The 12879-nt window shown below is 43.1% G+C and overlaps 3 protein-coding genes across 5 annotated transcripts in view; 1 reads left to right on the top strand and 2 right to left on the bottom strand.

The window, feature by feature from the left end:
- cUnh7orf25 (chromosome Un C7orf25 homolog) overlaps positions 1–2763 on the top strand; it is a 28487-nt gene extending 25724 nt beyond the window's left edge. The window contains exons 18-19 of the mRNA XM_083991633.1: positions 1042–1210; positions 2298–2763. Of these exons, the coding sequence (XP_083847759.1) occupies positions 1042–1210; positions 2298–2417 (289 nt within the window). The 3' untranslated portion in view covers positions 2418–2763. The remainder of the gene's footprint in view (positions 1–1041; positions 1211–2297) is intronic.
- A 2470-nt stretch (positions 2764–5233) lies between these two features.
- Positions 5234–6405, bottom strand: LOC311000208 (lactose-binding lectin l-2-like; the record flags this gene model as incomplete). Its single annotated transcript, XM_083990861.1, has 2 exons — positions 5234–5667; positions 6351–6405. The coding sequence occupies 2 exons, from the start codon at positions 6403–6405 to the stop codon at positions 5234–5236; spliced, it is 489 nt and encodes a 162-aa protein (XP_083846987.1).
- Positions 6406–7580: 1175 nt separating this feature from the next.
- On the bottom strand, positions 7581–12879 carry LOC311000806 (inositol monophosphatase 1-like). Of its 3 annotated transcripts, none has more exons than XM_083991652.1 (9): positions 12820–12879; positions 11360–11435; positions 10368–10501; positions 10162–10266; positions 9210–9255; positions 8984–9092; positions 8781–8889; positions 7865–8016; positions 7581–7775 (listed from the first exon to the last, which is right to left on the bottom strand). In XM_083991652.1, exons 2-9 carry the CDS (start codon positions 11420–11422, stop codon positions 7648–7650), a joined length of 846 nt encoding a protein of 281 aa, XP_083847778.1. In that variant the 5' UTR covers positions 11423–11435; positions 12820–12879; the 3' UTR covers positions 7581–7647. The 3 variants fall into 3 exon arrangements, with proteins under 3 accessions (XP_083847778.1, XP_083847777.1, XP_083847779.1); XM_083991651.1 differs by having other exon boundaries at positions 11360–11438; positions 12820–12876; XM_083991653.1 differs by having other exon boundaries at positions 11360–11438; positions 12803–12820.

Here is a 12879-nt window from a genome sequence, read left to right as displayed (position 1 = left end):
CTGAACCAGTCTGAACCAGTCTAGACCAGTTTAGACCAGTCTAGACCAGTCTGAACCAGTCTAGACCAGTCTGAACCAGTCTGAACCAGTCTAGACCAGTCTGAACCAGTCTGAACCAGTCTGAACCAGTCTGAACTAGTCTAGACCAGTCTAGACCAGTCTAGACCGGTCTGAACCGGTCTGAACCAGTCTAGACCAGTCTGAACCAGTCTGAACTAGTCTGAACCAGTCTAGACCAGTCTGAACCAGTCTGAACCAGTCTAGACCAGTCTGAACCAGTCTGAACCAGTCTAGACCAGTCTAGACCAGTCTGAACCAGTCTGAACCAGTCTAGACCAGTCTAGACCAGTCTAGACCAGTCTGAACCAGTCTAGACCAGTCTGAACCAGTCTGAACCAGTCTAGACCAGTCTAGACCAGTCTGAACCAGTCTGAACCAGTCTAGACCAGTCTAGACCAGTCTAGACCAGTCTGAACCAGTCTGAACCAGTCTAGACCAGTCTAGACCAGTCTGAACCAGTCTGAACCAGTCTAGACCAGTCTAGACCAGTTTAGACCAGTCTAGACCAGTCTGAACCAGTCTAGACCAGTCTGAACCAGTCTGAACTAGTCTAGACCAGTCTAGACCAGTCTAGACCGGTCTGAACCAGTCTGAACTAGTCTAGACCAGTCTGAACCAGTCTGAACTAGTCTAGACCAGTCTGAACCAGTCTGAACTAGTATAGACCAGTTTAGACCAGTCTGAACCAGTCTGATCCAGTCTGAACCGGTCTGATCCGGTCTGATCCGGTCTGAACCAGTCTAGACCAGTTTAGACCAGTTTAGACCAGTCTGAACCAGTCTGAACCAGTATGAACCAGTATGAACCGGTCTGATCCGGTCTGAACCAGTATGAACCAGTCTGAACCAGTCTAGACCAGTTTAGACCAGTCTAGACCAGTCTGAACCAGTCTGAACCAGTTTAGACCAGTCTGATCCGGTCTGAACCAGTCTGAACCAGTCTGAACCAGTCTGAACCAGTCTGATCCGGTCTCTCTGACAGGTTGCACTACAAGGAGCGTTTGGTGGAGCTCATCAACCGTTGCCGTGCCGACCCGGCGGCGATCTTCAGCCCGGCAGAGATGATGGCAGAACTGAAGCGTTGGCATGTTGCCGTGCCGACCAGGAAGCCTGACGAATCAGAGCTGGCGTACGGCCACAGACTCCGCCTGGTCAGTCACCACCATTAACCCTTTAACTTCCTCTTAAAGGGACAGTTCAGCTTTTTGACATGTCCACTAGGTCGAATACCAAGAGATTTTAGATGTTTGAGCTTTAATTGATCATAATTCAGCAGGTTTGGAGTTGTCATGGAAACACTTACTCTGTTATTAAAGGACAGTTCCAGCTAAATCCAACGTGGGCTCTAGTTTCTAATATTTCAGCTCTAACTGAATGAATGTTTAGATGTTCTTTTTACCGTCTCATGTCCTGCAGTAGTTCTGTCTGTCTGTCCCTGCATCGCCACAGCAACGTATACATAATGTTTAGGCTGTTTTACATCCCATAAACCAAACAGTTGCTATGAATTCTGGGCCCCCTTAAAGAATACTAAAGTGGGCCCCTCCCCCTAACTTTTCCTCTTTTTTTCTTAGACTACGTATGTATTATGGTTTTTTATTTAGCCTTCTTTCTTTTGATGCTAATGCAGCATTACACTGCAAAAACTCAAGTATCTTAGCAAGAATATTTGTCTTATTTCTAGTCAAAATGTCATTTCTAGTCAAAACAAATCTCATTCTACTTAAAATAAGACTCATCATATTAAAAGTAGCTTGTTTTTAGACACTTTTTACTTCTTTCAAGCAGATTTTCACTTGAAATAAGTAGAAAAAATCTGATAGTGGAGCAAGTTTTTCTTCCTTATTACAAACACAAAAAACTTACTTTCACTGGCAGATTTTTCTATTTATCGTGAATTTAAGTGAAAATGATCTAAAAACAAGTTAATTTTTAGGTGATGAGTCTTATTTTAAGTGGAAAGAGATTAGTTTTGACTAGAAATGAGACATTTGGACAAGAAATAAGACAAATATTCTTGGAAAGATGTAGAGTTTTTACAGTGTACTATGAGTATTAGTCAGGGTCTTACGCAGAATAAATCAGTCATACAAAGATTAGACTACTGGGGTTTTTTATGGGCCCCACTGGGCGCTGGGCCCCTAGAGTTATCACCACCTTTCTCCCCTATACAACAGCCCTGTGAGGTCATTTATCATTCAGCCAATCACAGCTCAGCCTTCTGCCTCTTCTCTCCAGACTCTGACCAATCGGCTTCCTCTGAGGAAGCAGCGACGCTCTCCACTCCGACTCAGCAGCGACCTCTGCCCTCTGACCCCGGCTGTGGCTCCGCCCCCTCACCTGCTGCTGACAGACTGACTCCGCCCCCACTCCCGCCCGACCAAGCCACAGAGCTTTGTCACCATGGTAACCACAGATTTTAATTTAGACAGACCGTTTGGAGACCAGATTTACCTCTGACATCATTAGTTAGTTACTTAATTAATGACATCATCGATCCGCATCAGCAGCTGGCTTCCCGATTGGCTCGGCAAGGAAACACAAAGGGACCAAAGAAGCTGTTGTTGCCGTGGCGACAGTGAGCTAACGATGTTTATGTTTTATGTTTGAGCTCTGAGTTCAGTTCCAGTTCCAGTTAGCTCCAGCTGTTCCAGCTCCTCTGCACTTTAACTGTTTGAATAAATATTAAACAAATAACGTTTAATCTCAGTGTTTCTGCCTCTTCTGTTGCCGTTAGTGACGGTATGTTCGACACCGATTAGAGCAGAATAAAGTGGAAGTGTCGGCAATATCTCAGTGCTTTGAAAGGTAGTTGTATATCACCCCCAGACCAGTACAAATGTTTCATAAATAAAAATCTTACACAAAGCCTCACACTGATCACTGCCCTGGTTGCATCAACATGTCCTCCTATCAACCCATATAAAAACTCTTCAGATGATGATAATACTTCGTAGAGTTAGACTCCAACTAAATAAGCACTATCAGACTAAATCTCCTTGTTGTTTAGGGGAGAGCCGGGTCGATTGATACACTTTTCATTTAAACGTCTTTTTCAAAGATGACGTTATGTAGCCTACACAAACATTTTTATCATGTGATCAACAACTCACATGTGTATTCTCTTAGTTACAAGTGTAATTTAACACATATGTTGGATGATCGCGCTGTTTTATAACTTTGAACGTAAGTTGACATTTGTCTCAAACGCCCCACCTATGCGGGTCGTTTGAGACACAGAGGAGGGACGGTTGAAACAGCATGTTTTAAACAGAAACTACTGACATTACTCTCGTTTTTATGCAGCATATCAGACAACATACTAGTGTACTAGTTATTGCCAAAATGTCACATAATTTCTCACAATATAAATAGGTCAAATAAATATTTTTGTCCCGTGCGTAATTGTCAAGATCCGCATTTCGATTAAACTCGCCTTTCTTCTTTTGTACGAGTTGTTGGATGACTGCATTTTCATTTCATTTACTTATTTCCCTGTCCTAAGTCATGTTTATGGATACACAGTTGAACATATTGTCATTTTACCCTCGGCATTTTCCCTTCACTTTGCTGAATATCTGTTGATTCATGTCATAAACACGAACATTAAAAATATGTGGTGTTTATTAAAAATACATGTTGTTCATTCAAATCGGTTGTTGTTCATTGCAAAACAGTTAGGCTGTTAATTTGGTGATTTATATACAGATATTGATCGCGTAGTGTGACCACATCACTACGCACGGTGGCGTGAGGGACATTTGAAACAGCTGTATCAATCGTCCCTGCAGCGACTACTGACAATAAAACCTGTTTTGCCTCTAAACTTCAAAACTATGACATTTCATAATTTAGGACCTGTTTATGTACGAATTCATCTGTTGTTAGGTCATATTATTATTGCATGAAATACACAATACAACTTTTGATCACAAAAAAACTACCGCACCTAACATTTTACTTTCCGTAGTAAAAAACAGGTTCGCGCTAATAACTTTTGAATGGCGTGACGTAATTTCACAAGCTTTCCCAGGATTGGTCGGTGTTGAGTGCTGAACATAGTGACAAAATCTGACGGCTCAAGCTTGTGTGGTTTTCGAGGAAATCGCTGTGTATCAATCGTCCCGTGTATCAATCGACCCGGCTCTCCCCTACTTGCTGGTAGAAAACCAGCATGAGAACAATAGTGATGGACGAGAGTTTCTCTATATATATCTAATTTTTCATGTCACTATATCACCGTTTAGACTAATCTGATGTTTGTAAAGTTTATAAAACCAATGATTGGACAAACATTACTATTTACGTGTGCACATTTTTGTAATTAGTCATGGTTATCATAGATTAGCCGGGCTAACGGTTAGCTACCTGTTTAAAGGACAATTCCAGGCGAATTCCACTCGGGGGTGTATTTTCCTATCATTTTAGGTCTAAAAGAAGGAATCTGAAGGTTTGGTCACGGTTGGGTACGTACCTCGGTTCAGGGGTCACGGTTCGGTACGGTTTCGGTACAACAGACACTATTGAATGTAAAACTAAAATCTGTTTTGTGTTATAAAAGTAAAAAAAAAAAAAAAATAGGGGGGTGAACATGCGAACACACAACTTTTTTTTCTTCTTTTTTTTAAATATTCATTCAGAAGTATTCGTCGTGTGACTGTGTGCACCGCACCGTGACCCCCGTACCGTGACGGCACAGGACGATTACATATCGTTACACCCCTAGTTGACACTGATTAACTGTTTTTTATTGTATTCTTTAATTCCTTTTTCTGCATTAAAAGAACAGAGATCCCCTGTGAATAAACAACCCTCAACACCATGGTCTTTCCCAATTTGTTATTGTTTGTTCAGCGACCTGAGCACACAAAAGGACACAGTATTTTGACCTTGTGGAAAAGCTATAACATTAATATTATAAAACAATCCAATCCCGTAATGTGACTGCACTGGGAAATGACCTTTCTTCTGGGCATTTTTTTTTAAAGAAGTTCAATAAAGAAAAAACATGAGAAAACCAATTTGAGGACATCAAAAATATTGTGAAAATGTGTTTTGTTTGTTAATATTTAGTGTTCATGAATGTAAAACAAACACACATAGGAACATGTACACTTGTATTTTTATTTTACGTTTTCTGCAGGGCAACATCTTGACTCAGACATTAATGTTATTTAAGGACAGACAATGTGAGAAGCACAAACAAAGGGGAAAAGAATAGAACAACGGTGATCGTTCCATCCCCTCTCGTTGCCGTGGTTGTTGTGGACACAGTGCTCAGCTCCACCACCATTATTTGGCTCTTCTGGATGCCAAAATCCAAATTTCACAGCACAGCCATCAGACCACATCCACGTGCCTTCTTTGTGGATGTCACTGAGTCCGATCCAGGTGTGTCCCTCAGAAGGGTCAAAGTTCTTGATCAAGGTTTTGACGAAATTGTCTTCACCCAGACTGTGGATGGACACCAGGTTGGCTCTCTCCGACACACAGTGGACCTCTGCATCAGCCCAGGTCATATCTGTGGCAACGTACTTGTAGCAGCGGCCGTTGAAGCTGTACCAGAACATGGGACAGTTTCCACGCTGCAGCTTCAGTCCAGGTTCACCTGAAGCAGGGGGGAGAAAGGTGGTGATAACTCTAGGGGCCCAGCGCCCAGTGGGGCCCATAAAAACCCCAGTAGTCTAATCTTTGTATGACTGATTTATTCTGCGTAAGACCCTGACTAATACTCATAGTACACTGTAAAAACTCTACATCTTTCCAAGAATATTTGTCTTATTTCTTGTCCAAATGTCTCATTTCTAGTCAAAACGAATCTCTTTCCACTTAAAATAAGACTCATTACCTAAAAATTTACTTGTTTTTAGATCATTTTCACTTCAATTCACAATAAATAGAAAAATCTGCCAGTGAAAGTTTTTGTGTTTGTAATAAGGAAGAAAAACTTGCTCCACTATCAGATTTTTTCTTCTTATTCCAAGTGAAAATCTGCTTGAAAGAAGTAAAAAGTGTCTAAAAACAAGCTGCTTTTAATATGATGAGTCTTATTTTAAGTAGAATGAGATTTGTTTTGACTAGAAATGACATTTTGACTAGAAATAAGACAAATATTCTTGCTAAGATACTTGAGTTTTTGCAGTGTAATGCTGCATTAGCATCAAAACAAAGAAGGCTAAATAAAAAACCATAATACATACGTAGTCTAAGAAAAAAAAAGGAAAAGTTAGGGGGAGGGGCCCACTTTAGTATTCTTTAAGGGGGCCCAGAATTCATAGCAACGGCCCTGACCTGAAGGAGACTCAGCACCCAGGGCCAGACCCAACAGGAAGAGCAGCAGGATCATGATGGTGTTTCCTTGGAGCAGATCGAGGAGTTGATCTGCACCGCTGACAGGCTGCTTCCTTTTATATGCTTTTTCAAGAGGGTGTCTGACATTTTGCTGCGATGTTATTGGTCAAATGAACATTGCCAAACACTGTCATCTGTGCAGAACCACACGATATCAGAACATACGATAACATGTTGATACCAACTTGCTGCTCTACCCATAAAGTTAGAGCACTAATCACTAAAACTTTGGCTTGGGAAAAGGCCCAACTGGGACTGGACACATTCAGTCAGGTTTCATAGATCTGGCTTTGATCGGGCTTTCCTGTTTATTCAACAAATAAAGGCTAGATCTCTACTGGGACTGTGAACACCTGGCTTTGAAGACATCAGGAGGACAGAGTTGGACTATTTAATACAGTATCTGGGCTACTATACCCATTCCTGTGTGATCTCTCTACTTGTTCAGCACTTAGTCTCACCTCCCTACAGCTCTGAAATAGCTGGTGAGTGTGGCTCTGGGTTAAGGGTTTGAAGTAGGGGTGTAACGGTACACAAAGGTCAGGGTTGGGTACGTACCTCGGTTCAGGGGTCACGGTTCGGTACGGTTTCGGTACAACAGACACTATTGAATGTAAAACTAAAATCTGTCTTGTGTTATAAAAGTAAAAAAAAAAAAGAATATAAAATTAAACAGGTGCATTAGGAGTGTTATAATGCCATTCATTCATTCTAGAGGGAAAAAAAACTTGCACTTGACAACTGGCAGCTATTACAAACAAAACAAACCAAGAAACTAACATCAATGTTGGTTCACACAGTTAATTTAGACTAGATGCCAGTTGCTTTGGTGATGTTTCTGGTGTTTGTGTTCATGTCAAGAGGCTTAAAAGCAGCGGGAGAAGTTGTTACACACACCGAACCGTGACCCCCGAACCGTGACGGCACGGGACGAATACATATACCGTTACACCCCTAATTATGACACAAGTTTGGTGAGAGAACATGAGTTTTATTAAAAACTGTGAGAGTCGTGACAGTCATGACGTCACGATGTATCGTCAGTTCTTCCCTCGACAGCCAGCAGATGTCACTACTTTGACTGTATCGAATGCTTCGAAGCAGTGCATCATTTTCAAAGGTGAAGACATCCGGCTGCTGTGGTGGTTCAGGAGAAAGAAGACAATGAAACGTTTTTGACAAACTTTATTTCAGAAAGTTATAATATTAAACATCTGGTTGTGGGGCAGGAAGTAGTTCACTGCTTCGGGGGCGGGGCGTCGTCTCGGGCCGGACTGAAGGCGTCGATCTGTTTGACGAGCCGCTCAGCGATGGTTCTGTTGTTGGCAGCAACGATCCTGCGTGACATGAGGTCCACGGCTCCACCTGGACACACACACACACACAGACAGATGGTCAGCTCAGGGGTCAGAGGTCAGAGGTCACCGACCTGCTGCTGCTGCGACAGCTTTTACCTTCCACGTCCATCAGAACTCCTCCGGCCTCTGAGACGATCAGCGAACCGGCAGCGACGTCCCACACGTGAATCCCCACCTCGTAATACGCTTCAACGCAGCCGGACGCAACCAGACACATGTTGATGGCTGCACTTCCTGCTCCACGCACGCTGAACACACACACACACACACACACACACACACACACACACACACACAGGTTGAACAAGTGTTAAACAGGTTTCAGTATTGAACAGGTTTCAGCGTTAAAGGGATAGTATCATTTTTTTAAAGTGGGGTTGTATGATCTCCAAATAGCCCCTAAGTACTTGAATTGCAGTAGCAGACTCTCTGCACTCCTCCCGTTAGCAACACCAGCCCATAATAGCCCTGCCCAGAGATTTACAACATACATTGTTGTGAACAGACCCAAAGAAACGGCCTATTTTCACGGCCTAAAAGAGGTTTTACCTGAAAAAAAAAATACACAGTTCCATTGTTCACTATAATATAATTTTTTCCAGCCCTTCAAAGTGCAGGAAAAACACAGTTTTTATTTGGACCTAACCAACTCACGTATCCCTCCGCCCAGGGTTAGCGCCCGCCGATCAGCAGGTGGTTAGATCCAAATAAAAACTGTGTTTTTCCTGCACTTTGAAGGGCTGGAAAAAATTATATTATAGCGAACAATGGAACAGTGTATTTTTTTTCAGGTAAAACCTCTTTTAGGCCGTGAAAATAGGCCGTTTCTTTGGGTCTGTTCACAACACTGTATGTTGTAAATCTCTGGGCAGGGCTATTATGGGCTGGCGTTGCTAACGGGAGGAGTGCAGAGAGTCTTCTACTGCAATTAAAGTACTTAGGGGCTATTTGGAGATCATACAACCACACTTTAAAAAAAATGATACTATCCCTTTAAGCAGGTTGAACGTACCCGTGCACGGGCAGACAGAGGACGCTCCTCAGGCTGGAGAAGATCTTGTCCACGACTTCGGGCTCTCTGCTGGATCCGAACTCTGTGGCGATGATCGCCTGCTCGATGTCTGCCGGACACACGGGACAGAGGTTGTACTGTGGGGTGTTTGTGGGGCAGTCAGTCAGCCGTCACCACTTCCTGCTTCCTGACCAATCACTGACCTTCCTGCTCAGAGACCCTCAGCAGCTGGCCGTTACAGAACGCCCCCTGGCCGCGCCGCGCCGTGTACATCTTGTCCTCCAGACAGCTGTAGACCACACCAAACTCACTCTGCAGAGCACACACACCAGGTCACACAGCAGGTCAGAGGGCAGCGGGGCAACGGGGCAACGGGGCAACAGGGGCAACGGGGCAACAGGGCAACGGGGGGACAAGATGAACTCTGACCTGCTTGTTGACAAAGAATCCGATGGAAACGGCAACAAAAGGGAATCTGTTAAAAACATTCATGTTGTTACCACAGAGCTTCAAGGTCACGAGCTGTGTTCATTTAGTTTTAGTCTTGTGTCAAATGTCCTCGTAAGTTTTAGTCATATTTAGTCAGCTTGTATTCTTTTTTGTTTAGTCACATTTTAGTCGACGAAAAGTCTTGGCATTTTAGTCTAGTTTTAGTCAATAGTCTTTTTTTAGTCTTTGAAAGCAGATTGACAGTGATGTTAATCACAACTAATCTACTCAAACCAATAGATTCATTTTAGTCTTTTTCTCACTCATCTCACAAGATTTATGTCATTATTGACAGGCAGCTGTCAGATGAGCCAACTTTCCAGCTTGTGTGTGCGTTTATGTAGGCTATATATACGTTACCATCTTTACTACTTGCTTTATTTAGTGTTCATGTAAACAGGTCCAATAAGATTCATTTAATACGATTGTTTGATTGAGGTTGAGGAAAACACTGCATGTAAACGCACCTAGTGATCGTTGTCGTGGCTACGGAGCAGACCATAATATGTAATAATATGAAGAGAGAAACAGAAGGTACAGGAGGTGTTCAGTAAATAAACAAAACAACGTCCTGAACAAAAGACGGCGTTGGTTGAGGCTACAGTCCTCAACGCAGGCGTCCCCCGGTTCGAATCCCGCGTCGGGCGGACCTTTCCTGCATGTCCTTCCCCCTCTCTCTGCCTCCCCCTTTCCTGTCTATCTCACTGTGGCTATCAAATAAAGGCAAAAAAGCCCAAAAATATACTTTAAAAAAATTTAAAAAAGGCGGCGTTGGCGACCGTTAGCGACCATTGGTTCAATGACAGGCGTCGAGCTGAGACTCTGACCGTCTGCAGTAAGAACAGTTGACTACATGGTGGTGATGTCATAGCGCTACGATGAGGTCACCTACGTGTGGACGAAGTTGGTGGTCCCGTCGATGGGGTCGATGATCCATGTGGGTTCGTCCGTGAGCTCACAGGCCTCGCCGGCCGCCACCGACTCCTCCCCGATGAACCTGACCAACAGCAACTCAGGGTTTTACACTGTTCACGTCTCCATGACGACATGACGACATGACGACATGACGACATGACGAGGGGGGGCGGAGCCTCCTACCTGTGTGTGGGGAACTTCTCCTTCACTGATTGGATGATGAGCTGCTCCACCTGCTGGTCGGTCTGAGTCACCAAGTCCACAGAACAACTCTTGGTCATGATCTTCCTGTCGTCACGGAGAGCAGCACGCACCACCTGGACACAGATCAATACACTGATCAATACACTTATCAATACTGATCAATACTGATCAATACACTTAGCAATACTGATCAATACTGATCACTGATTGTTGTGAACAGACCCAAAGAAACGGTCTATTTTCACGGCCTAAAAGAGGAAAATACACAGTTCCATTGTTCGCTATAATATAATTTTTTCCAGCCCTTCAAAGTGCAGGAAAAACACAGTTTTTATTTGGACCTAACCAACTGCTGATCGGCGGGCGCTAACCCTGGGCGGAGGGATACGTGAGTTGGTTCGGTCCAAATAAAATAAATAAATAAATAAATAAAAAATTATATTATAGTGAACAATGGAACTGTGTATTTATTTTCAGGTAAAACCTCTTTTAGGCCGTGAAAATAGGCCGTTTCTTTGGGTCTGTTCACAACACTGTATGTTGTAAATCTCTGGGCAGGGCTATTATGGGCTGGCGTTGCTAACGGGAGGAGTGCAGAGAGTCTTCTACTGCAATTAAAGTACTTAGGGGCTATTTGGAGATCATACAACCACACTTTAAAAACATGATACTATCCCTTTAAGTTTTAGTTCAGGTGTATTCTGTTATAGACAATGAAACTGGTCCAGTAACTGTAGTGAATGAAGGACTGGGAGGACGACATGAGGACGTCTCAACATGTTGACCTGCAGAAACACGATGCATTCTGGGTAAACAGACTATTATATGAGGAAGGAGTTTAGTTGGGACTCATGAGAGAAGAGCTGAACTGTTTCACTGCTTCACCAACTCATCTCAGAGTTTAGAGAAACGAGCTGAACCAACGGAGGAAACTGTCACACACACACACACAGACACACACTGTGACTGACCTCTCCAGCTTTCCGTGCGATGGCGACAGCGTAGTCCATGGCGCTCTGCCAGGAGGCGGCCATGTTGGAGGAGCAGCTGCTGCCAAGAGAGGAGATGGAGAGGGATTAGACACACACACACACACACACACGATGAATTGCCTTATTTGGGATAAATAAAGTTGTTTGAATTGAACACACACACACACACACACACAGAGCAGAGAGAGAGACTCCGGCTGTTGTTATAGAAACACATACATTACAGTAATATATAACTTGTTATCCAGTGGTTTGTGTGTATTGTTTTAACCCTCTACATGCCCTGGTGACTGACCGCCTTCAGCCGCTATGGGCGCTGCTACTACTACTACTGTTACTACTACAAGACAAGGCAATTTTATTTATAGCCCGTTTTTACCACCAGTTTGTCTCAAAGGGCTTTACATCCCATCATAACAACATCCTCTGTCCTTAGACCCTCACATCCACTGAGGAAAAACTCCATGGAAACCCTTTAACAGGGAAAACCAGGAGAAAGCTCAGGGTGAGCAACAGAGGAGGGATCATCACCCAGGATGGACAGACGTGACAGAGATGTTGTTACAGACAAGAAAACTGTTTAGTTTAGTTTACTACTGTTACTACTACTACTACTATTAGTACTACTACTACTGCTGAATTGAATTTATATTTATTTACGTGTCGTGCACCAGTTAAGTCGCCCCCATGCAGCCTATAAGGGTCTATACAAGACACATTATCATCATATTTAGACACCAAACTAAATCATCAGAGCTCAGACAAAACCAAACAGAAACAGAAACCACATGGAATTCACATCAATAATTCACTTTTTCTTTTTGACCAGGCACTTTTTATGAAAGTAGCTCTAGTAAAGACTTCTCTTCTGAAGAACCATTCCAACAGCAACTGCTGCTGCTACTAGGCTACTACTACTACTACTGCTGTCAACTAGCGGTCACCATCTCTCGCTTCACTAATCAAAACTCAGTATTGATTAACTTATTGATGAAGAGCCGTGTTAACACCTGTTACAGTCTATAGTTAACCCTTTAACACATACAGAGTGATGCAGCGCGGTGTTTGACTCAACAGGAAACAGTTGAAGAGTTCATTTGCAAAAGCAATAATAAATAATAATAATAAAAAATAATAAACTCGTAACAAAACAGACATAGCTCAAAAACATAAAGCTTTATTGACAACAACACTATGCAAAGAAGAAGTCAAAAGCATCAGCTCGTCTTTTTCAAAATGTCATTAATCTGCTTTTAGCATGGCTTTAGCGATGAACTCTTCAGCTGTCAAACAGCTGATCTGGGGTCAGTCAGAGGCACTAGCTGTTAGCCGTTAGCTGTCATAGATATATATACGGTTAGCTCCTGTTAGCTGTTAGCTGTCAGATATAGTATATCTATGGTTTATCTGTCTGTGTCTCACCTGGTGGACTGACTCACCTGTCTCTGTCTGAAGCTGCTGCGGATCAGCGGCTTCCTGCACTTCCGGGTTTCTTCTCC

The sequence above is a fragment of the Trachurus trachurus genome (assembly GCF_905171665.1).
Source record: "Trachurus trachurus genome assembly, chromosome: 17".
Lineage (NCBI taxonomy): Eukaryota > Metazoa > Chordata > Actinopteri > Carangiformes > Carangidae > Trachurus > Trachurus trachurus.
Note: the sequence above shows the minus strand (reverse complement) of the source record. Positions and strands in the feature narration are given on the sequence as shown.